This window comes from Ixodes scapularis, unplaced genomic scaffold, assembly GCF_016920785.2.
Source record: "Ixodes scapularis isolate PalLabHiFi unplaced genomic scaffold, ASM1692078v2 PGA_scaffold2__306_contigs__length_199485367, whole genome shotgun sequence".
Classification (NCBI taxonomy): Eukaryota; Metazoa; Arthropoda; class Arachnida; order Ixodida; family Ixodidae; genus Ixodes; species Ixodes scapularis.
In genome coordinates, this window is record NW_024609857.1 from 90,746,075 (window position 1) to 90,771,855 (window position 25,781).

The following is a 25,781-nucleotide window of genomic DNA, read 5'->3' on the forward strand; positions in this document are numbered from 1 at the left end:
CCCCCCCCCCCCCCGCACCTTTTTCTATATATATTGTAATAGTATCATTTTTTCGACTTAAGCCTAAAGGTTAAGTGGTTAAACAAACATATTCAGCTATGACCAGAATGGTAGAATTTCGGGATATTAAACTAACATGGACTACGCTAAATATCTTCGCAATGGGAAAACATTCTGAGAGGATTTACAGTATTTAATTCTTGCTCACTTCCAAATGAGGAATGGTTGGCGCACTTTAGGACATCACTGGGACGACCCCGCGGCATTTATTTTAAATGCTCGTACGCCGGTGTCCCTGGTTTTACTATGGGCCCATGGAGGGACAAGCTGCAATGTATAATAAGATCACACACAAAAAAACACACTTGGTTAATTTTCTAGGAATGACGCACGCGCTATGAGTTATTATTACTTGCAGCTGCTCACCAAGTAAACAAGAGAGTAGTATTTAGAGCAGCGCAAGTGCTGTGATGCGCAGTTACGGCTTTTCTAATACCATAGTCACTAACTACATAAAACATGTATCTGGGCTTCTTTGCCATTGCCGTAGTTCTGATGTTTTGTTGTGGCAGCGCAACACAGAATTACCTTGAGCTGAAACCAGAGTTAGGAATGTACCAGGACGCAGCCCTGGTATGTATAAGTTTCCAGTCTTTAAAAATGTACAACTATACTCCGTTTCACCCTATGTTGTACAGCAACGAAAGCTAGAGGCGCGAGCTCATAGCGTTGGCGGCTGCCCTTAATGCTCGAGAGCTTGTGCCACCGAGGTGTGCCCTAGAGCAAGGAGCTCGCGCTTGTAGCCTTTCCTGTGGTGCATCTTATGGTGAAATACAGTATGGAGAGAATTTGTTTTGCGGATCCGGGGAAGTATTTAAAAACAAAATTTATTTATTTTGCACTGAATAACATTTTTGTAGATTTTTTCTGATGATTTATTTTATTTCTCGCGATTTCAATCTGAGGGTTGTTTTATAAGAGTTTCCTGTCTGCGTGAGCGTAAAAAGGACTAAATAATCAAAATTAACTTAACCGTAAAAAAATATTAACAGCGCGACACAGCTATAGCATAAAACCCAAATTTCCATTTTTTGTTTTTATTTTGCGCCTATAGTGCCATGCTCTCAACAAAGCTTCAAGTGCGACAGACATTTCACATTCAAGAAACAATGCATCTCAAGATGTAAAATTTAATAATGACTGTTTAGGTAAAATGCAGCAAACAAAATAAATTGCTTCATGCACTGTCGGGTAATTTCGTCTCAAATCGGGCAGAGTAAAAGTGTATATGTATCCGTTTCATAAAAAGACAACAGCAGCAATACCATTTTTTGGTAATTTTACACTCTAGAAAAAAGGCGAAACCATGGGTTCGGAGTTTTTTTTTTTTTTTTTCCTCTAGTTATGAATCGTAGTATAGCAGCCGCAGCGGAAATAAGTATTTTTTTCCTCGAATGTCACCCACGTAACTCTTACCCGTCTTTTCAAATATCTGTTTCATTAAACAAAAAGAGAGAGAGAGAAAAAAAAAGAAAACCTGTGAAGATGAGGCCGGTTTCAAATTTTGTTTCTTTTGCAGCCAGATTGAGGAAAACAGATTTATAGCGGGTCCTTGTTTTTGGCAGTTGTTTTCTCACATGGACTTGCTTTTGGTTCCAATGAAAACCTTCAGGCTTTTCCCCTCACCGAGACCTGGCACATTGCGTACAGAAACTACGAGGACGACCCGGCATTTGGTACTTCCAAGTGCCTGAGGTTCGCTCAGGTGCAACCCGAAAAAGATGGTGCATATCCGGTCGTAGCTCTGTACGGAGCAGACAACCAGTCGGCGTAAGTATCATCTGAGACACCTGAAACTTCACGAACTTTTGATAAACCGAAATATTTTGTCAGCGTCAACTGTAGTCACATGCAGTTTAAGAAACACAAGACATAGCTTTTTTTGCCCACTCCTCTCCCCTTGTGATTGGTTCTTTGGGAGTTCTTATCATCTGGGGCCCTAAATTCATCAAACACAAAGTTGGAGCCGAAAGTTCACGCAGCGCCGATTGGACGTCAGCGACAAAAACGCGAAGTCATCGTCGTGATTGTCCGATCGGTGCGCTCCGTCAACTTCGGCATCAACTTTGTGTTTGACGAGTTAAAGGTGGAGCTGTGCAACGATTTTTAACATTGAAACAATTTGCATCTTTTACTTTTGACATTGTTTATCTTGTCAGAAAAGACAGAAAGCACATCTCCTTCCTTTGAAATGTTGCGATTCCGTCGCGTAATGGCGAGGTAAAAATTATATTTCCCGACCTGCGGCCGCGGGCGGCGGCCATGAGAACCACGTGGCATGACGTCAATGGGGGACTTGTAAAAAAATATGAAGTTGTGCAAATACGTGCTCGATAAAAGGTAATTTTTCTATAAATCTTGTCGTTCCAGCATAAATATTGATGCGTCAAAACCTGGTATCACTAACAAAACGTTTGCTATACGGAGTTTTAGTGGCGCCATCTATCCGAGGTCAACAAAACCGTCAGCTCTATCTGCTCCCGCGAACAGCCGCCAGAAACCGGAGGGGGACGGGGGCAGAGCCGGACGTGAATGGCCGGACCCAGACGAGACTTTCCTCCTCTCTCCTTGTTGATCGCGCGACGGCTACGCAAGCACGTAGTCACGTGGTCGCGTGCGTGAGTTCTCGCTGCTCACTGGAGAGAAAGCTTAATCGGATGCCCCGCGCGTCCCCCACAGTCGGAGCGCAAGTGACTCGAAAGATGGTGAAGGAGTTGAGAGGTGCCGAAAACATTAATCTTTGTCAATTTTTAAAGTAAAAACTAGGACATCCAGGCAAAAGCGTTTTTTTCTTCTTCACTTCATGAGGGTCGAGACACCAACTTTCAAAATATTTAAGCGAAGAACTGAAACTGTTGCACAGCTCCTTTAAGGGCCCCTGGTGCCGCAGTTTCATTGATTTCGGAGGGATAATGAGATTCGCGGAACTCTCAGCGCCCCTATCGTTTTTCTTTTAATATCTTAATGAATGTAATTGCTTCCGCGACAAACAAACGTCGCACAATCAGGACAGCGACATTTTCCTGGTATGCAAGTGGCGTACCTCTCTGCACCCTTGAAGAATGACTAATTCTCCAAGGGTGCAGATTCAGTTAAGAAAAGATAAAATATTCATTATTATGGTAAAATGTCCTTGTTCACTATATATAACTTTTAAGAATGCTGGAGCAATAAAGCTACTTTACACATCTCAGTCAAAATGGGTCTGGAACACGTACTTTGTTTTGTAGCATTCATTCGTAAGTTTACGGTTGTTTCGGCATTGTATGTCACGCCCATCTCTACCGAGCCGTTGTTTCCTCGTCAACAGTGCGGAATGTTGCCGTTTGCAGGCCCTCTGAAAAGCAACCTTTATTTTTTCTAAAAAAAAACAGGGACGCGTTAAATCTTTGAACAACTGGAGGTCAAAAGAGTTGATAAACGAGAGCTACAATGCAGTTAGCCAGTTAATGATACATTAACGTTTTTTTGTTGTTGCTGCGGTTAATTAATCGTCCAATTGCAACAATTGCGTTAGATGCTAGACGGAAATTAATTTATCCGTTCATTAAAGCTTAAATTTACTTGAGATTTTATTATCAAGGTATCCTGTAATAAAATTCGAATTTATCATTGTAAATTCATCACTTCCACGTGGTAATTTTTATTGTGTCTATATAATAGATGTTGCTTCAACTTTGAACGTTTTGTTGATATTGTTTTCGATTTGACCTGCGGCAGCATTTGAATAACACTGCCATCTTATTATGCATAATCTGCAGTAATGCGGTGATAACCTTCGAGGCCAATGAAGGATATACCACCAAGAATCGAATCATGTTTCTTCCCGATAGTCGTAAGTATTCTTTAATTGACTATGAATAACTACCCTATAGTGGGCTATAAATAAAACCAGAATTTTGCGATGTATAAACGGAAGAGGTCCAGACTCGATCATACTAATGTTTACCGGCCATATCCACAATACATTCCACCCCAGGCAGCACGCCTGAGACACGCTTAACAAGTTTGGTACACTTAGGGACCTAATTTGGGCCTTATATGCATGGGTTCGCTTCAAGGCGATGGTTAGGGCCTAATCATTTTTTTTGCGATGACCATCTAGAAGAATAGAAATATGAACTTTCTCTGATTCGCCACATAACTGCCAATGCGTCATACATGAGCCAAATATGCTACGTGACAACCGAACAACAAGCAGTGCAAGCCTCATTCCGGCATTTGCTATGGCACTCTGGTCCCAACAAGCAAGGTGACAACCCAACGATCATGTACGGTAGCCTAACTCTGGCACTTGTTTCACAATTTGGGGCCAAATGGCCCAGCCACTTGAAAATGAATATCAAGTTCGGTTATACCTTGGCTTCTTTGGGCTTTCAGGACCACACATTTCCAGATAAAAAAAAAAAAAAACGAATTTTCGGCCCAAACAATTGTGATAATGAAATATGATTATTTCTCAGTTGCTGTGTTTACAGTTTCCAGCACACACTAATAAAAACATATTCTCAACACTTATATTGCAGAAGATCAGCCATTGCCCTTATATCTCTCTTTCCTGGATCCTGAAAAATGTGGTGTCATGAGGAACGTCTACGTTAATGGTACGATCACCTTTTGACAGATGTTTGCGTTCACAAAGAGCTCAAAAGACACTTGTATATATATATATATATATATATATATATATATATATATATATTGTGGGGATTTTGGACATTGAGAACCTCGGCTACGATGCGGACGGCGCGCGAGAAACGAGCGTGGGACAAAAGCAAAAGGTGCTGCGTGACGGGGACAGGACAGGTCACCCATGGCGGCGCAAGCCACCGAACACCGGGCTCGAAGAATAAAGATGTCTCCATCATGACTTGGACCCTTTCTCCAGACAGGCGGTGAGCGAGAATACCACAAATGGCGCACCAACGTGGGGCTCGCCGCTTGTCTGGAGCCCGGCAGAACAGTCACGATAGGCGAGAATAACATCATCCGCGACGGACGCCTGCTCGGATGCCGCTTCCAGGCCAAGGGCAAGTTCTAGGGGACCTACTTGAAAGGCCCACTCCAGGTACCTGGGCTGCTACGAGCAGCAGCAGTTGTGCAGCCCGTCGAACGCCCTGCCAGACCTGACTAGAGGAGCGGCAGATATCTTCGAGCTGTCCGCGGGCGGCTACGCGAGGTACCCCTGACTGCGAGTCGCCCTGCAAAGTGATTGCCCCGGGGGGCGTCGACTCTCTGCTTTGCTACGCAATCTAGGCGGAGCACTCTTAAGAGCAACGCTGAGAAGATCAGAGACGCCAATGAGAGTCTTCGAGAGTGCCAAGATTCAGGAGGAAAACATTGAGAGCATCACGTGAGGCGTCGATTGTCCGCTTTGTGATTGAGCTGTCCAGTTCTCCCGCCTTGCTAATCCAGTCACGCTTGCGACGCATCAGTTCACGAGGGTGGAAAGACTATAGAATGCAAACCTTATCACTGAAGTTTAATTTATCTTAAAGCGACAATGCCGGCGTTTCTGTTTGTTCTCCGTTATCACCCGAACTAGTCGTGGTGCAAGCTGGAAAACTTTTTAAGTTAAGGGCGCTAGTGATGATGCTCAGTTGGGGTAGGAAGACCGGTCAGAAAGCAGGCAAATTGTTTGTTATTGCCACTTTTCCCTTAATTTTATATCAGTGTTTATTTGAAAGCGTAAGTGCCTGCTTTGATGTCCGTTCTCTCTCTTCAACCAAGCTAGTCGGGGAGTCAGCTGGAACACTTTTTAAAGTTAGGCGGCGCTATTGAAGATGCTCGGATGAGGGGAGAGACCGGTGGGAAAGCAGACAAATACCTTGTGATTCTCACTTTTTCTTAATTTTTAGACGAGGACACAGTTATTGGCTACGGGAGGTTAATAATGTTTGTGAGGTGTCCTGCCCCGCGAAGTAGGGTTGGTGCAAACATCTGGTGTAATGAACTGCCTGCTGCTTTTGTGGAGCATGAGCAATACAGAAAGGGGGGGGGGGGGGTGGATGTGGGGATTTCGGACATTGAGAACTTCGGCTACGATGCGGACGGCGCGCGAGAAATGAGCGCGGGACAAAAGCACGGGGCGCGAGGCGCGTGACGGGGACAGGACAGGTCAGCCATGGCGGCGCAAGCCACCGAACACCGGGCTCGAAGAATAAAGATGTCTCCATCATGACTTGGACCCTTTCTCCAGACAGGCGGTGAGCGAGACGACCACAATATATATATATATATATATATATATAGGACAGGTCCTTATATAAAAAATCGGGGTTCTGGAGCTTCCGTGTCATTGGTTGGTTAGTGCCGCATTCCAAAGTTGGCCTCGACGTCAGCAACCTCCTCTCGGCCTCGATGTTCGGTCGTTGTTCTTCTCCGAATTGAAGGCGCCTAGTAGGAGATTGTCTTGCATGCGGTAGACGCAGACAAAACAGACTGCTCATCTGTTCAGGGTCGGATTCTTTCTGGCGTTCTCGTGGTATGCAGACGCCTCCGTGGAAGGCAGACGCCGTTGACAGAACACATCGACGGCAACGTTCTCGTGGAAGGCAGACGCTGTAGGCAAAACACACCGACGGCAATGTCGGTTCCAATGCCCTTGAGCAGAGGCCCGAGAGAAACGCTTCTCCGGTTTCGGTTGAACGTGCAAAAAGGGTTCGGATCGCACGCCAACCGTCTCGACGTTCGCTTGGTCGTCGTCCGCACCGGAATGCAAGGTCGATCCTCACAAACACAGGGAGATGGAGGCGGGTCATAACAGCACCTCCGCCGCCCGGTCGATCCTAAGGTGGAGTCGGTCAGCAGCCACTCGGCCGAAGATCGCAGTGATGACGCTGGGGTGGTGACGCTGTAGCCCCAGCCGCTTTAGGTCTTGCATCTGCCGTGCCTTGGGTCGGTTTAACCACAATGATTGCCAGGACTTCCGCTGTCGCCAACCTCAAACCACCCAGTAGGCAAGTGCCCAGCCCGTCTCCAAGCAAAACAAAATTCAACACTGCTGTGGTTTGGAACTAATACGGAGAACAAGAGCAATAAACTTGGACTCCGTGAAAAGAAACCCCAAAGTAACTAACGTAAATACACAGTTAAGACTCAAACAAACTAGGAATATTCCTTAAAACCTAGTATCAATGCTTCACTAACAATTTTGTGGATGCACAAATAGGCTTTCCGCATAAGAGGAAAATCCATTACATCGATTCCATCAGCCTAGGAGCAGCGGCTCAAACTGTCGGCGTTCGTATGCAGTTTATTCCGCTTGTACTTGCTGTCAAACGAATATTGTTGCAGCGCGATTCTCCAGCGGAGCAGACGACAATTTTTGGGCGACATGTTCCTTAGCCAGGGGAGAGGACAATGGTCTCTCTCAATGGTAAACCTCGTCTCGGCGACGTAGCAGGGTAGTTTCTGCACTGCCCAAACCAAACAGGCACATTCTTTCTCGGAGGTGCTATAAGCTTCTTCCCGAGTCGTGAGTTTGCGACTCACGTGCAGGATCGGGTGCTCCTCGTTGTTACAGTCTGTCTGGCTCAACACCACTCCCATGCCGCGGTCGCTCGCGTCGCATTGAATGACAATGGGCCTCTCGTAATCGGGCGCTCTCAAGACTGACTTCCGCATCAACACGCCTTTCAAGGTGTCGAAGGCCAGCTCTTTCTGATCATTCCAAAGAACCTGCGGTTCCGTCTTTCGGAGCGCGTCAGTCAGCGGGCTGGCTATTTCAGAGTAATCAGCGATATAGTGCTGGCAGTAGCCGCTTAGGCCGAGAAAGGCACAAATTGCCGTCTTTGTGAGCGGACGCGGGTACTCTTCGATAGCGGCAAGTTTTATCACGGAGGGCCTTCTAAGCCCGCGACCGATCTCGCGTCCGAGGTAGGTTACCTCTCCTCTAGCTAGCTGACACTTCATGGCTCTCACAGTGAGGCCGGCGCCGCGTATCCTTTCTAGGACACTTCTAAGATGCGCCACGTGTTGCTCCCACGTTCGAGAGAACACCGCGACGTCGTCAAGGTAGTGCAACGCGAACCCCTCGCATCCACGGAGTACATTATTTATCAAGCCCGAAAAACAAAACGGCGCGTTTTTGAGCCCAAAACTCAAAGTTAGTGGCCGAAATATACCCAAAGAAGAAAGAAATGCCGCGTAGCGACTAGCACGCTCGGTGAGGGGTAACGGCCAGTAGCCCCTGACAAAATCTAAGGTTGAAATGAATTGGGCCGAGCTCACCGTCTCGAGGCTCTCTTCGATGTTGGGAATCGGATAGGACTGATTTCGCGTGATTGCGTTAAGTTTTCTGTAATCAATACAGGGCCTTGGGTCTTTTCCCGGCACTTCAACTAGGATCAATGAGACGTGTAGTCACTCTCTCTGGGTTCAATTACACCCAGTTCTAACATGCGTCGAACTTCGGCTTCCATTATCTCGCGCTGTCGCGGAGAGACTCTGTAGGGCTTCGACCTTACCGGCGCGTCCGACGCTAACTAGATGTCGTGAGTGACGAGTGGCGTCCTGCCCGGTGTTTCTGAAAGTACATCCGAAAACTCTCGGACCAGTTCAGTCACCTCCTTAACCTGATCAGGTTGCAAGTTCCCCTTTGTTACTACTTCGCGCAACCTATCTTCGACTGCGATTTTCCCGCCTCTTTCACCCAGTATAGACATTTCTAGGTCCCTTCCCTCAGGTGCGTTTAGAGTCATGTTTACCACTACCTCGCGTTGCTGGTGGTGAAACGCCTTCCAGGCAGTTTCACCACATAGCTAGTCTCGGAGAGCCTTTCCATGACCTCAGCGGGTCCCCTCCCATTGAACTTCTAAACGATTCTCTTTCGAAGGCCTCAATAGCATGACCTGATCCTTTGGCTCGTAACCGCGAACTTTAGCGTTTTTGTCATAGTAGGCTTTTGATTTCGTCTGAGCTGCCTTCATGTTGTCGCCCACTACCCGTCTGGCGCCGTGCTGGCGTTCGAGTAGCTCCAAAACATACTCTACAACCGTTCGGTCCTCTCCCCGGTCCTCCCAGGTCTCCCGAGCCATCTGTAGCGGCAATCTCAACGTGCGGCCATACACTAGCTCTGCCGCGCTGAATCCGGTTGCCTCGTGAAGTGTTGTTCGGAGCGCGAACATTGTTGCAGGCAAGCACGACTCCCAGCCCCGTTTGTGCTCGAAGCACAGGGCTCTCAAGACGCGCTTGAGCACCGAGTGCCATTTTTCCACACTGTTGCTTTGAGGATGGCACACCGAGCTGTGGATAATGCGAATCCCACACTTCTCAAAGAACGTGGTGGTTAGCGCGCTTGTGAACGAATTTCCCAAGTTGCTCTGGATCTCAGAAGGAAGACCCATGCGGGCGAATACTGACAACATCGCGTCAACGATTTCAGCCGAGCTAAGATCCCGAAGTGGGACTGCCTTTGGAAACGTGGTTGCCGGACACAGCATTGTGAGGATATATCGGTATCCCGACTCGGTCACCGTAAGCGGTCCCACGGTGTCAATCACACGCCGCCTAAAGGGCTCTGTAATGATTAGAACCAGCTTCATGGCTGCTTTCCTCTTATCGCGGGGCTTCCCCACACGTTGGCACGCGTCACAGGTTTGGACGAACTCCTCCACCTCTTTAAAACAACCAGGCTAGTAATATTCCTGCAGCAAGCGCGCCTTCGTCTTTTTCATTTCACGTCATTTCATTTTTTATACTCTCAGGGCCTGAAGGCATTACAAAGATGAGTGGAATTATACATCAATGTAAAGCGAACAATGAAAACAAAACGCAAAAAACAAAACACAAGGTACAGAATCGCTATGGAACATTATTAAGAACATCAGTTATGGCGGTTTTAAAATCAGCAGCGTCAGTAAGTAAGACTGCGGACGCGGGAAGGCGATTCCAGCCGACGGAGGTCAGGAGTAGGAAGGAGGCATAAATGGTGGAGGTGATGCAGTAGGAGATACCTACTTTTAGTGGATGATCGGTGCGCGGCGATATGTATGATGGTTCTGAAAATAATGAGGTTCGAAGTGCTGGGTTAGAGTGATAAGTTTTGTGGAACAAGCAGAGGCGAGCTATTTTTCTACGAAAGGAGAATTTGGGCAAAAGTAGAGAGGCTTTCATAGAGGTGACGCTGGCTGTACGGTGATAGTTAGAAAGTATAAAACGTGCGGAGCGATTTTTAATGGATTCAATGGATGACGCTAGGGATACGCCAGGGTACCAGATAGAGCCTGAATACTCAAGTTTGGAGCGCACTAATGTTTTATATAGGAGAAGTTTAAGTGAAACAGTGGCAAGGGAAAAGTTTCTTCTGAGATAGCCTAATAAGCGATTAGCGTTGTTAACGATATATTCGACATGGATGTTCCAGGAGTGATCGTTAGTTATATGAACACCGAGATATTTATAGGTTGACACAGAAAGCAAGGTGGAGCTATTAATACAGTAGGAGGGACAGGTGTTATTTTGATGGGACACTCTCATGAATTTACATTTAAAGGTGTTAAGTTCCATAAGCCAATTATCGCACCAGCGGGTGACGTTGTTAATATCGGTCTGAAGAGCCCCAAATGGCCAGACCACGAGCTGCCGTGGGACACGTGGAGAAGGTCTCGTCGGTACCTGCTTGGGAGGACAAGTTTATCCAATTCTACCCCTTTGCGGTCTCGATACTTTCGGTACAGGACACCCGACCGCTTGTAGAACGTAACATTCTTTCGAGCTAAGCCTTCCTGGCAACACTCATTCAAGTTTTGGGGCGATTGATACCCCTCCTGCTCTGCGATCAAAGTTCATCGCTCGACGCTCAAGAGCCTCTGAAAACTAGCTGACGCCGGTGTCAATGCGATTGCCTCTGGCTCCAGCTCCCCTGCGAGATGCTGAGCATCTTCCGACGCGCTTGGCTCAGCCTCCGTGAATTCGGGATCAGTTTTTCTTACTGGTGCCTGAGCACTGTCCGCCTGATCCATAATTTTTTGTCGGTAACTTTTTTACAAACCGTCTCAGCCGAATCCTGAGCACTCCGATTAGTACTGGAATTTCATAGCGAGGTCCCGTGCCTTATGCGCGAGACACATGGACGGCAGATTCGTCCGATCCGACGTCCGATCCGACAGTCCGAACGCCGCTCCGAATCGCCGCACGCGACAGTTTGAGACACACGCTTCCGACCTTGCATGCGACTCGACAATTCGTTTGACTCCGCCCAGGAGATCCAAGCACTCCAGCGGAGGTTCGCGTTTATGGACCTCTGGTCCCAGATTGACGGTTTAGCTAGCACGAGCGAAGTTAGGAGCTCGTTGTCGCTGGCGCGTGCATTCTCTGCCGCGGCCATCTATTTCGAACGGGATCTCCACGCGTCCGGCTTCCCGTCGCCCGTCCCGTTTTCTTATTCGTCCCGCCAGACCCAGTACGTCATCATGACGTTCGCGCCTTCTGTGCTGTCATTCGCGCTCATGACGTTCGCGCTAGCTGTGCGCAAGACGGACGGACGCATCCGACAATCCGCCCGTCTTGCGAAACTATCTGGCGCGTTGGACGCACGTCGGATCGCCGATCCGACGTCTGAAGCGACCAAATTTTTCGGATCAGGCAGTCGTACTGCCGGATCGGACGTCGGATCGGATGGATTTTTCGCGCATGTGTCCCGCGCTTTAGAGCGAATTAGAGCTTGAACAGAACCCAACAAAAAGCTGAGACCCTTTGTAGAATTCAGCAGCAAGCGTACCGCTATGAAAGAACGACCATCTCGTCCGGTGCCTCGTGATGAACTGATTTTATATGACATAGAAAAGAAGAGAAGAAAGAAGATAGGTTTCTTAAAGTGAGATATATAGGACAATCAATAGAAGAAGAAGTGAAAGAGAAATAGCAGAACACAACATTTTCCCCCCTCCCCTTTTGGAAAGAAGACGGGTATACAAGATGCACATAACAAAGCCAGTCATGGATATTATACATACAAAACAAAGATGCACGAAATCATAATTCAAAAGAAATTCAAGTTAAGCATTCATTATCGCACACTTGGCCTAGGTTATTTTTAAACTATTCGCACTCAACACTCATACTCTTGTACACAATATCTCAAATAACACTGTCAGAAAGTTTTTTTACAGAATTCCAGCAAGTTATTTACAAAACTACGGCAAGTTATTTACAGAATTCTAGCAAATAATTTCACTTCGGATAATAAGCGTTAAAGAAATATGTAAACTTCTTTTCTCCCCAAGACAATTTTAGACAACTGTCACGTCTGTCACCGCGGGTCAGAGACTCACATCTCTAAACCGCACAGGTGGTCGGCGAGTTCGATTTGATCGCCGAAGTTCTTCCACTGGGGGAACGGAACTTTCCGGTGGCAACCTCACTCTTTGGTGTGAACTTGGTGGTACCGTCACGGCAGCCTGTCGAGATTCAAGAAGACCGGTTGGTCTATCTGGGCATGCTTCGTTTCCATCCTCATCTTGTCCCCGTGGAGGTGGAAAAGGCGGAGGCGTATGTGGCCTTAGCTGCTGCCGTTGCCACTGAGTAGCCTGCTTTAATGTGTTTGGCCGCCACTCGTGATGAGGACGCTGGCTTCTAGAGGTCTCTTTGAGAATTCTCTGTGTAGGCAGGTGCTCAAAAGGCTGTGTCGTTGCTTGCGACGACTTCTCAACGGTATCCGTGCCAGGTGGAGCCGTTGCCGCCGTAAGCTTGTAGGCGTTCCAGATGCGACCGTCATGAAGCTTGAAGGTCCATCGGCCGACACGCTCCACAATTTTTATTGCCGGACCAAAAGCTTGGTCTCCCTTCTTTACCTTTCCTGGCTTCCTGTCGCGCACCCATCCGCCGACCTCAAATGTCGGAACTTCGGCAGCTCGCCATCTGTCTGTGTAGCGCTTGCTGTGATCTTGTCCCCGCTGCACTCGGCACCGCAGACGCTGCAGCTCCTCAAATGGGTTCTTCAAGAACTGCGATGGAGAAAGGCCAATGATGTGAAGCCGGTTGCGTGGCTTGCGTCCATGTAGCAGAACCGCAGGAGACAGTTCTGTCGTTGCGTGCGGCGTACAACGATACACGCACAAGTAATCCAGAACGGCAGAGTGAATTTGACGCTTCTCCAGTGCAGCACACTGTAAGAACGACTTGAAGGTACGATTAAATCGTTCTACTTGCCCGTTCGCCTGTGGATAATACACAGAAACCAGGTGATGGGAAATACTTCGCTTAGCCAGGAAGCTCTCGAATTCTGCAGAAGAAAATTGAGGTCCATTGTCAGACACAATGATGTCGGGGTATCCTTCCCGAGAAAAGACGAGCCTCAGGAAATTGGTCACCGTGCTTGTCGTGACGTTGGAGCAAAAATGGACTTCAGGCCACTTTGAAAAATAATCCACGAGCGTGATGCAGTACCGATACGCTGGTGGCGAAGCTTCAAATGGGCCAACGATGTTGATGCCGAGCTTTGACCATGGTCGCTCTGGCAAGGGCACGGGTTGCAAGGGTGTTGGCGATGTCTTTGCACTCTTGTCAGCCGAGCTACAAACACCGCAGGCTTGGACTGCCATTTTCACCTCCGCTATCATGCGGGGCCACCAATATAGTTCACGAAGGCGAGTCCGCGTCCTGACGATGCCAGGGTGTCCCTCGTGTGCTCGGCCGATAAGAGCGCTTCTCATACTAGTGGGAACGACGAACTGTTCACCGCGCAGCAGAAGACCGTCGTGCACAGAGAGTGTCTCTTTAGTGGCGTGGAAGATGGCTTCGTCGGAAGACAACGCCCTAGATGGAGGCCATTCCGACATGACATAAGACATCGCTACAGTAAGCTGGCGGTCATCCGCCGTTTCCTGCTGGAGTTGAGCTTTTGATATGCATTCATCGTTCAGAGCGGTAAAAGACACAATCTCCTCGTCAAATGCTGTCCTTCCCTCATCTTCCGCTACCGGAAGTCTGGAGAGAGCGTCAGCTACTTCATTCTCTGCGCCACGCTGGTACTGCACTTGAAAGTTGTACTTCAGCAACCGGGTCGACCACCGAGTGATCCGGAGTGGGCGATGTCCGGTTCCTCTTGTGGCCAGAAGAGCGACGAGAGCTTGATGGTCTGTGCGCAGAGTGAATTGGCTACCACAGAGATATGTGTGCCATTTTTCACAGGCCCACAGACACGCAAGCGCCTCTCGTTCACCCGAAGAGTACTTCCTTTCTGCGGCAGTTAGTGTTCGTGACGCGAAAGCAATTGGGTGAATGTCTTGCCCGTGAAGCTGCTGCAACACTTCTCCAATTCCATAAGCTGAAGCATCAGTAGCTACGATGATAGGCAGCTCTGGGTCAAACATCTTTAACGGTTGTGCAGAGGACAGCAGCGTTTTCACCCGATTGAAACTTCGATCTGCTGCCTGGTCCCAGATGAACGGGGTGTCCTTCCTCAAGTACTTTCGTAGCGGTTTTACTTCAGAAGCCAGGCGTTGTACAAAGCGGGAATAATATTCAACCATTCCTAGGAATGACCGCAGCTGCTTTAGGTCCGTGGGGATGGGGGCCGCACGAATAGCGTCGACTTTGTTTTGTAGGGGTGAAATTCCCGCAGCACTAACTTTGTGTCCCAAGAAAGAAATTTCTTCTACGTCAAACACGCATTTGTAGTTGAGTTTCATACCAGCCTCAGATATGCGCACGAGCACTTCTTTCAGGCGTTCCAGGTGTTCCTGCTGGTTCTTACCGTAGACAACCACATCATCAAGGTAGAAAGCACCCCTTTGCAGCCCTGTAATATCTTCGCCATCATCTGCTGAAATGAGGCTGGCGCTGAGGCTAATCCAAAACACACTCGCTTAAAGCGAAACAGTCCTTCATGCGTAATAAACGCTGTCTAATCCCGACTGTCGGGGTGTAATGGGACCTGATGGTATGTGGCAGTGAGATCCAATTTGGAAAAACGCTGCGCTCCATGTAAGGCGTTCAGCAACTCTTCAATGTGTGGAAGCGGGTAGCTGTCGATTACGACCACTTTGTTCGCTTCACGAAGGTCAACACACATGCGAATACTGCCGTCCTTCTTCTGGACGACTACTATCGGTGACACCCATTCGGAGGCATTAATGCGTTCGATTACTCCAGCCTCCTCAAGACGTTTAATCTCGTCAGAAACTTATTTGCAAGCAGCTTGAGGAATACGTCTCATACGATGTTTAACGGGAGTGACAGAGGAACGGACTTTTATCTTACAGATGACTCCCTTGACTCGGCGTAGTCCTGGGGTGAAAAGATGATCGAAGTGTGTCAGAGATGATGGAAGTCTAGGAAGAGAAGACACAGGCTTCGCTAAGGCAGTAGGTAGAGTCAGGCTTGCCTTTGCTGGTGGCAGAAGCCGTTCAGTCCACTCTTCCTCCAGTGCAGCTGACGAGTCGTGCAGCTGAGAGGTCGCGGCTGAATTTGATGCCATTGACTTGGTTGTCAATGTAGGTGATTGTGACGACATTGACGGTTGTTCTGCCCCACATGTAGAGGCCTCACCGGTGTCACTGGTCGCAGTATAAAAACAAGTCCGTGTTGCTCCGCTCATTTTGATGTCGAGCGCCACAACGGCGTCCATGCCTAACAATGATGTGCCTTGGTCTGCTATATAGAATAGCACTTGCGCGTGACGCTGCTTGAATATCACCATTGCCCTGAAGGCTCCCAGGATATTAATGGGCTGACGCGAATAATTCAGTAGCGTCACCGGTGTTGGTATGACGAGTGCATCTCGCGCAAACCATTGCATGCACGTGGCTTTGTCCATTATTGAGACGGATGACCCGGTGTCGAGCAGGAACTGTATCGGCGTTCCAAAGACTTTGGCGCTAATATAAACTTTTTTCATTGGTGATTCTGTTATATGGCATACGATCTCAGAATCAACAACATCGTCGTTGTCGTAGTCATCATAATCTGAGAGCACCTGCTCCACTTGCTTGTATCGTGATCGCTGGTAGTCCCGACGTGTACTTCTGCATACGCGGCCAAGATGACCCCTGCGACCACCAGTTGTAGCAATAAAGGTTTCTTGCGGGGCAGGTGTCGTAGCTCTGGCATCGATGAGGACCATTTCCGCAGTTGGCACAAGTACGTGTGTGGCGAAAATTGTCCGGTCGCCTTGAATATTGCCGCCCTTGCGAGCCTGACCTTGAGCGTATTGACTGTGCCGCGGTGTCCTGACGATGGTCCGACGAGTGTCTAGGTCGTGGTTGCTGATGGCTGGAGAACGGATCTCGGCCGCTTCCCCCGCAGGTCGCACACGCGTCTCTCAAGGCAGGACGTTGTCTCGCAACCCCTTGGGATGATGACCTCCGTGGAGGTGGCGGCGATGTCTCATAACATATCCGTTGTGAAAAACTATGTTGATGGGTAGGCTGCTTGAATGGCGTTCTGGAAGCATGTCCTTGACGTCGCCCGGACTGTCTCTCCCTGGGTTGTCTCGAAGCTCGGACGTCGCGGTCAGATGAATGCGTCACTTGACAGGTCTGTTCGCTCGGTGTAGCGACGCTAGCCCACTCTCGAACCTCTCGACGTGATCTTTCGAGGTTTATGACGGTATGCATAACAACGTCTAACGGGAGAGCTGCATCGAGGACCATCCGTTTCTGAATGTCAGTTGAAGCCACTCCTATCATGAACTGTTTCCGCACACAGTCTTGAGTACAGCTTCCAAAATTAGCATTGGCGGCTAACATCCGTAGAGCTGACAGAAAATCGCGAAGGGACTCGCCTTCTTTTTGTCTTCGTAGATGAAACTGGAGCTCCTGGAGCGTCACATTGGCTGGCTGCGTAAATTCAGCCTCTAGTAACTTGACTGTTTTCTTGTAGACATCAAGGGGAGCTTCCACAACTTGTTCGCCGCCTGCTGCTGCCAACGGTGCTAGCGCTGCCTCAACAACAGGCTCAGGCGTTGGTAGAGCGTCGTAAATCTGCTGGCCGGCCTCTCCGAGGCAATTGAGCAGCATTGCCCGACGGCCTTCTGCACCAAACTCTTGAGCGCCACTTGCCAGCAAATAACGCTCAAACGTCTTGATCCATCGCTCCCATCGAATGGGTGGAGGTCCCAGCTTGACCAAGAACTCTGGGGGTAACTTGCCGCTCGAGGCCATGACTAGTCCAAGATGGCTTCTCAGCACTCGGTGATGCCGTTCGATGTAGTCGCCATCTTGCTGCTGGATCGGTTCTGGGGAAGGTTTTGCCGGGAGACGCAAGAAATTGCCCATTCGGCGATTTGCATTCCCAGCATTTTCTCGCTGAGGCCCAGTTCAGCGCAGGACTCACGTAGATCCTCGTCGCCATAATGTAGAATTCAGCAGCAAGCGTACCGCTATGAAAGTGCGACCATCTCGTCCGGTGCCTCGTGATGAACTGATTTTATATGACATAGAAAAGAAAAGAAGAAAGAAGATAGGTTTCTTAAAGTGAGATATGTAGGACAATCAATAGAAGAAGAAGTGAAAGAGAAATAGCAGAACACAACACCCTTGTCTCGGAGCATCTGATCAAATTCGTTTGAGAAGATGTAGGGTTAATGAAGCGGCAGGCTGCCGGACACCGCAGCCTCGGTGTTGAGCGCACCGAACGGACCCTCTATGTAAACTCGGGCGACCTGGAGGCACACACTGTGCTCCTCGACCACCTGCCTGATCCACGGACAACCTCCTGTATACCCGTTGGGGTTAACGTAGATTGAGTGGATCACGTTCATTGTGGCAGCCGAGTCTCGGAGAACCCTGCACGCCTTTCCGTTCTCCGTCAGGTCGCTCAAGCACGGCTCCAGCAGCCACCTGTTCTCCTCGTTCTCGCTTATGTATGAAAACACGACGTTGGGAGCCCTACATCCGGCCGCGATATGCCCCGGTTTCTGACACTAGAAGCACACTTTTGGCTCCTTGGCTTCAAACGCCCTCTTTTGTTCAGGCTTTGTGCCCGAACACACCCTGATCGTTTGATGTTCCTCATTAGGACGACTCCTCCTTTCGTTACCTTGGGTTTTGGGCGCTGCAGCCTTCTTTGTGAGATTTTCTCGTTCTCCGAATTTTCCTTTTCGTGAATAGCTTTTTGGCTCTGTGTCCCGGCGACCCGAACCATAGCGGTCCTCCTCGCGAAGGTTTCTGCGTACCGCGTACTGCTCTGCCAGCTCTGCTGTCCTCTGAGTTGTTTTTACTTCCTTCTGGTCTAGGATCCAGAGTCGCGTCTGGTCTGGGATGGAGCGGTAAAACTGCTCCAAGCGGAATTACTCCACCACGCTTTCGAGATGGTCGAACACTTCAGCACTCTTTAGCCATTCAATGAGATTGACCTTTAGGTCAACTCAAGGTGTGATTCGTCCTTCCCCTTTTGGGCCTGTCAAAAGCGCAGCCGGAGCGCCTCCGTGAAGAGACGGTATCTCTTTAGGAGATTCGGCTTCACCACATCGGAGCTCTCAGCGTCCTTCTTTGAGAGCCACGCTACGACGTCGGCTGCTTGACACGGCATTAGGGTTAGCCGTCTCTGCGGCCAGCTGTGGCGAGCGAACGCTACCTTCTCGCAAGTCCACTTGAAATTCACAAGAAACAAGCCAATATAACCTCCTACCTTATAGGGCTGCATAAGGTTTTTCATCTCAAAGGATATCCTGTCTTCGCCGCCAGAGCCCGCTCCGCTTCCGTCGTCCGATGGACGTCTCTTACTAGTTTCTTGATCTCTATCTCCTGCTGTTGCCTCTTTAGCTCAAGATCAAGCTCCTCGCGACTGATGCGGTCGCTTCGCTCCCTCTTTTCGAACTCCTCTCTCTTTGTGTCCTTAGCTAAGTCCAAACTCTCCGCAAGCTCATCCGGATCTGCTCCCGTGGCTTTCATAGCCTCAATGATGAGCGCCTTCGTTTTGTTTCTCACCCCCTCCACACCCAGTTCCTCGCAAATCAATATTAAATCTGCCTTCCCTAACGAACTGAGGTTCATGATTGCTCTGAATGTGGGCTCTGTTACTATCCTGACGGCTTCGTTAAAACCCACGCCTCAGAATAGTCTCAACCACCCGCTTCGTTTAACAAACAGTTAATTGTAGCGAAAGCCTGGTGTGTCTTGAGGGACAGAAGCCGAACACTCACCCACATGTGTGGCCATCGGTTCGTGGAGTCTGGGGGGGGGGGGGGGGTCTTGATCAGCATTGTTCAGAATCCCACCGCTGCCATCCAGCTGTTATCAGTCGACACACAGCCTGGTCTCTCGTGTAGCATGGCTATCTCGCTGGCGTCCAACCCTTCTCGCGGACAACGTCCTAGCCAGACAGTCGGGGAAACAGATCGGGAAAACTTAACAGGACGGAAAACTAGTTTATTTACATGGGTATATCGTGTAGCATACTGGCAAAAGGAGCGCACCTAATGGGCAGCGGACAGGTCGTTATATAATAAAATTGGGGTTCTGGAGCTGCCGTGCCTTTGGTTTAGTGCCGCATTCCAAAGTTGGCCTCGACGTCAGCAATCTCCTCTCGGCCCCGATGTTATGTCGTTGTTCTTCTCCGAATTGAAGGCGCCTAGTAAGGGATTGTCTTGCATGCGGTAGACGCAGACACAGCAGACTGCCCATCTGTTCAGGGTCGGATTCTTTCTGGCGTTCTCGTGGAACGCAGACGCCTCCGTGGAAGGCAGACGCCGTTGACAGAACACACCGACGGCAACGTTCTCGTGGAAGGCAGACGCCGTAAGCAAGACACACCGACGGCAACGTCGGTTCCGATGCCCTTGAGCCCAGGCCCGAGAGAAACGCTTCTCCGGTTTCGGTCGAACCTGCAAGAAGGGTTCGGATCGCACGTCAACCGTCTCGACATTCGCTTGGTCGTCGTCCGCACCGGAATGCAAGGTCGATCCTCACAAACACAGGGAGATGGAGACGGGTCATAACAGCGTGCAGAAAGTAAAATGACCTTACGTTCGCCATGTTTGTCGGCGAGTATTTAACCCATCTAGCTAATAGGAGACAACTGCGTCGTCCGACTGGGTTTGTCCGTCTATTTCGCCGTGTTTCGTCGCCAACTTCAGTAGCTCCTGCGGTACAGTTGCCGTGAAAGTATCTTTGGCGTCACGTCCGTTAGGTGGGACGGGGGACCCCGACAAACAGGTAGCTTTCTGGTGTCGTTTGTTGTTGTTCATGGTTCACGTTGGTCGCTATCGTTTGTTGTTCTTTAACGCTCTAGTGGCACTAAGCTCTTAATGGAATGTAAGACCACAAAATCATCGATCTTAAAGAAAGCATATTAGTGGAAAATATGTCGAAGCGCTATAAAAGCAAAGCTATATGTTTCCAGTGAAAATAATGGACGACAAGATTTGATTCCTTATTGCGCATGCAGCGCTCGAGGCATAAGAACGGGTGCTTGCAATTACAGGTCTCTTACGAGCCGCGTCCCAAATAGTCGTGGGCCGCATGCGGCCCGCGGGCCGCGCGTTTGAGACCCTTGGATTAGACCATCCCAGCCACTGGTTTTGGCGGACTCAATTTTTGACCAGGTCTCTCTGCACTGTTTGTTTCGAGTTCACTTAACTTGGTAGACGACAGCCGTTCCTTATTTAAGGCCCATGCTAGTATCGAGTGGCGGCGGTAAATTAGCATGTCATTTCAGCTTGCAAACGTCGAAAAGGGTTCCTCATCCAAGGTTTTTCAAGAACCAATCCTCCCCATGGAGACAGGTTGTACCGTATTTATATATTGGAAGTGAGGGAAGATTGACAAGTGCACCCGTAGTAATATTGTGAACGGAGAGGGGAGAGAGTGATTTCTAAATTTAATGCAATAAAGTTAGGGGAGGGCAAATCGGCTACGGCGTCGCCCCGGAAAGGCGAAGGTTGTGGGTTCGATCCCCACTCCTAGCCCAAGCACGGAATATGTTTTATCCCCCGATCCCCATGGAGTTCCCTTATGATTTACTCCAACATTTAGCTGTAATGGCTGGCTGTAGTTAAAATTAGGAACCGAAAAAATTACGCCCACATAAACCATATAAGAAGACACCACTTCGAATTCCTGGCAGCGTTTGAACTCACCACCTTGAGACTGCAAGCCAAGTGCTCTACAGACTGAGTTACTCAGGAGCAGTAGATACTGACACGGAAAAGCGAAGTCAATGACGCGACGCGCGAAGGCGCATTCGCGCGCTTCGTGGATTATCCTGTCATGCTGTATCCTATCGCACAGTGTGTGTCAGAAATGAGAGCGCACCTTCGATAGGCGGTGCTGTTCAGACACCCTTCTCTTCTTTCTTAAAGTTCACCTATCACATATTCTGCCCTTACCAGTCTATGTCACCATAATCAAGCTTTTATATACATATTTTGTTCTTTAGTTTTGGTGTGGCGGACTCTAGACAGCCTAACTGTCATTAAAAAGTACGGAGATGAATTTTTAAAACTTTTGCTTATTAAAACTGCTTTAGCATATTTGAATGACGGGCTGCAAATATATATTTAAAACGTGCCAAATAAGGCATATATAAAAAAAAAAAACGAACTAAAATATTTCAGGTAGATAGATTACTATCTCCTTTCGTTGTGGCCCTAAGGTCCGTCTCCCTCAACGCTTAAGAGCAACCTATATCAGAGAATGCCTTGTCTCTATCATCCGGTATGTAACATTTATTGACTTGCCGGATCGTAGCGCGCTGGTGAGTTACAGAGATCAAATGAAAGCGACCTAAATGTCAAAGGACAAATACAAGGCAAAACACCCTGTCTTCGTTTTTTACCTTGCTATTATTTTATCTCTCTAACATTTAATGTTGCGGATTACAAACACCGACGGTGGTTCTGTTTGTTTCTTAGCTGTAATACAGTTGCAAAATTATATTTAAGAAACTTGTTTACCATATAAGCAATATGCCGCGCAGATGAGAGTGAAAACAGACAGAATTCGCCCTACAATTGTAGCAGGTAGTTTTAACAATGCGGTACCACAGGCTTGGCATTTTACTGGAGCCTCGCGCTGTGATTTGAAAGCATGCTCTTCAGCGGGCTCCAGGAGCCGACTGTGGCAGCAGCCAGCGGTAAGGCTCCGCTAAAACTTCCTAGTGTAGTACTATCGGGGAAAAATTAAATCCGAACAGAGGAGCGCGAGCCACGTGCTCCTCTGTTCGCATTTCATTTTTTCCCAATAGTACATCTGTAACGTAATGTTAACCAGTGATTTTCTACTGCGGTTTAGGGAGGATGGGAGGTTGTATGAGTCAATTACAAGATTTTCTATATAAAGTACAAATGTGCAATATTGATTTATAAGTGGTGATGCGCAGCCTCACGTAACGGCTACGTTATAGACGCACTCGTGCAGTGTCTAACGCACATGTCCAATCGCTGCAGAGGATGCATGCGCCGTGGTCGTTCCCGAGAGCAAACTAGAAGAGGATACCACTTGCTGCGATTTTGTGTACGCCCTGCTGTGCGGTGCCACAAAATATCAGATCCATGACGACAGCTGTACGAAGCAAGGCTGACAAAGGAACTCCCATTTTGATGCGCGTGAAGCTCAAAATGTAATTCCGCTCAGAGTTAAAAAAAAAAAAAAAACTCGAAAATAATGGTTTATCATAGTGCGCGAAGTACAACTGACAGTAGTAAGTTACACTCCGAAAAACTAAGCCTATAAAAACACTGAAAACTTAAGAAACGCAGGGCGTGGTCTGTCAACAGTGTGTCTATCGCTTCCTGATTTGTTCGTTGACGTCCTCATTGGCTGCAGAGAGATAAAGAGGTGCGAATGACTCACCACGCTTTGCGCTTATAAAGTTGAGCTGGCTGGGACTATTCTTGCTTCTTAAAGTTTTAAGAGAAGCACGGTTTCAAAGATCACTCCCTGCTATCTCCTCGGATTGTTGTTTTTATTATGTTTTTTAGAGCACCCCGAACACGAATGTATCCCCCTACACTTTTTTGTTAAAACGTATTACATTTAACGGCACCACGCATATCAGCGCCAGTATTTCGGCCAAGGTGGTGGGAATGTTGTACTAATGGTTTGCGCTCCCACGCTAATAAAATGTTCGATGTGTACGTCGTGTGTGAATTTTCTCGGCGCGGGTTCGGTATTTGAGGATGATTTGTGTCAACGACCGGAAAAGATAAAAACTATAGAGCCGTATAACTGTTTCCAAATACCAAGGTTACGCTATAAACACTAATCCCACTGATGAATCAACAGCCAAAATGTTACTGAGATGCCAAGTGCTGCTAGAACTGGCCTCGGGCTAAGCTGCCGAAGGCCCAGAGAACTCCGTTTACTCTATACTTCGTCTCTGGTTACAATGAACCTTAGATGACGCTACAAGGCATGGGAGACAATCCAATGCAGCATAAGTGTCACGTGACCTTAGGGAGGGACACAGCGGAGCTAGGGGCATGTTGTCACGTGACACGTTCACAGCGCTGGATTGTTTGGGTCGGCACGTAAGCGTCCCCTGCAGTCCATCGCAAGGTAAAATGGAGTGGATTTTGAGGTTTCAGACCCTCCACACTGTAAAGGAGCTTCCCCGAGATACACTTCCTTGTTAAGTAAATATATCGTCTTTCGAGATTTTTTTTTCTCGCGATACTATGCCTTTTTCTTCATTGGCTGCGTTTACATGAATGCGACAGTAGACGATCGAATCAAGATTTGACGGTTCTGATTGGTAGCAGACGGGTAGAAGAGAAAGAAGTAGGAACACGGGCTGCGTGCGATTGGTCCCTGCTCAATTCAATGCGCTCCAGTCACATTCGTGTAAATGTAGGCATATTGTGTTTTGCCTTCGTTTTTCTAATCTATTGAAGTGTGTCGCATGCTTCAACTCAATAATCAAGGAAGGATTGCCTCCTTCCGGAAGTAGTTGTCTAAAGTTTGCATTCTCCCTTTAGTAAGGCAACTGTAAATATCCTGTTCGTGAATATCTTACGCCTAGTGTGTACTATCGGGGAAAAATGAAATGCGAACAGAGGAGCGCGTGGCTCGCGGTACAGGCTGCGCCGCCTGGAAGTGAGCCTAGGAGCGAGGGTGCGTGGCCAACTCCGACGTGTTCACGCCCCTCCCTCTGCGCTCCTCAAGCTTCAGCAGTGCGCCTCTTTGTGCGCTGAAAGCTATCACCGTTATCTTTGCTGGCTCAGCGTGTGCGGTGCAAAGAAGCTCACCGCACTCACCGAGCACGCAAAGATAGTGGTGACAGCTTTCAGCGCAATGAGAGGCGCACTGCCGAAGCTGGGGGAGCGCCAATCGAGGGGCGTGAACACATCGAAGTAGGCCACGCACCCTCGCCCCTAGGCTCAATTCCAGGCGGCGCAGCCTGTACCGCGAGCCACGCGCTCCTCTGTTCGCATTTCATTTTTCCCCGATAGTACATATGGCAAAGCATACAGTTCCCATTATTTTTGGAATGCTAGGCATTTCATGGGAGTCGAATATTACTAGAGAGTAAGTAAAATACTGTTTTAGACCGCTACAAAATCATTTCTTTATTTTCACTCGCAGAGATAAAAAACTTGTTTCCAAACACACTCGCAAGTACTGAGTGTGTGATGCGATATGTTCGTCGTGAGATCTCATTGTTCATACATTTGTGTATGGCATACAATCACCCAGGAGACTCATGCTGTTGAAAACGTTCTGGGAGCAGATAGATCCGTTACTGCTGCACGGCCGCCCAAGGGTATTTGTTACTTTTCGAAGACATTCTGGGAGCAAAATATGCCACCCCGTTCTCCACGAAAAGTCAGACTCGTCAGGTTCTGGAAAGGCAAAGCACAATTCGTGAAAATTTCGCTGGGCCGAAGCCTCCTAACCCCCACGCAATCGGCTCCTATACGCTAAAAGGGTGGATTGCTGGGCTAGTTGGTTGTTGAACGACAATATTAAAAGCAGCGCAAAAAAACGGGATAAAAGTAGAAGCAGTATATGGGAAGGACGCTGACTAAAAATTAAATGTTTAATCCAAATTTAACACGCGCACTTTGTCTGGCACATGCACGTGCTCATCTAATCACATGTCTTGTGGGGTCATACACGAAGTAAAATCGAAACTAGATAAATCAAAACTTTGGCTCGTGTAAACCAGTCGCGTCACACGTTAAGACATAATCAAGTGGGTGACGAAACGCGTAAAAAAATAGGAATAATCACTGATTATTCCTTCTACTTTGCCCGGTCCTTTTGCGATGTTTTTAATTATCGTCCTATGCTCTGAATGTTAAAAAATTATTAATAAAAATGTTTTAAATACAATATTGGTCGGTTTTGTTAATGATGGTTCCAAATAGTACGAGAGCGTTAGAAATTTTATTACCTAATTTTCAAATAATAATAAAAATCATGAACGTTGAAAGGAGACGCGCACTGTCTTTTCTATAAGTTAGTGACTATTTTCGCTTTTCGTGGGTTGTGTTCTTTCGGGATGCAGTGCAGTGTACAAGAATATCGGCTTTGTTAAGAGCAAGGCGGTTTTCAACTATACTTAGTTTCACCTCAAAGGACACTGAACTCTCAAAAACCATTTTTTTTTTCAAGTTCGCTCGGCGGCCTCAATATAAAGTTCATCTGCTTCTTTTGCAGGGGTTATGGTGACATCAAAACGCCAAGCTCTGATTGGCTCTGATTGAAAAATAGTGGGTAGACGCCAAAGCAAAGCTGCCTTGAGACCTACCCACTATCCTTTAATCAGGGCCAATCCGAGGTCGGTGGTCTGAAGTCACCACAACCCCCTCAAAAGAAGCAGAGGAACTTGCACTA

At 48.2% G+C, this 25,781-nt stretch overlaps 1 protein-coding gene across 1 annotated transcript; it reads left to right on the forward strand.

Annotated features, from left to right (window-relative positions):
* The first annotated feature begins 519 nt into the window (after positions 1–519).
* On the forward strand, positions 520–22,524 carry LOC115322780. The gene is made up of 5 exons (XM_029983134.4): positions 520–633; positions 1,673–1,830; positions 3,822–3,895; positions 4,587–4,664; positions 22,391–22,524. Exons 1-5 carry the CDS (start codon positions 520–522, stop codon positions 22,522–22,524), a joined length of 558 nt encoding a protein of 185 aa, XP_029838994.2.
* Positions 22,525–25,781: the final 3,257 nt, after the last annotated feature.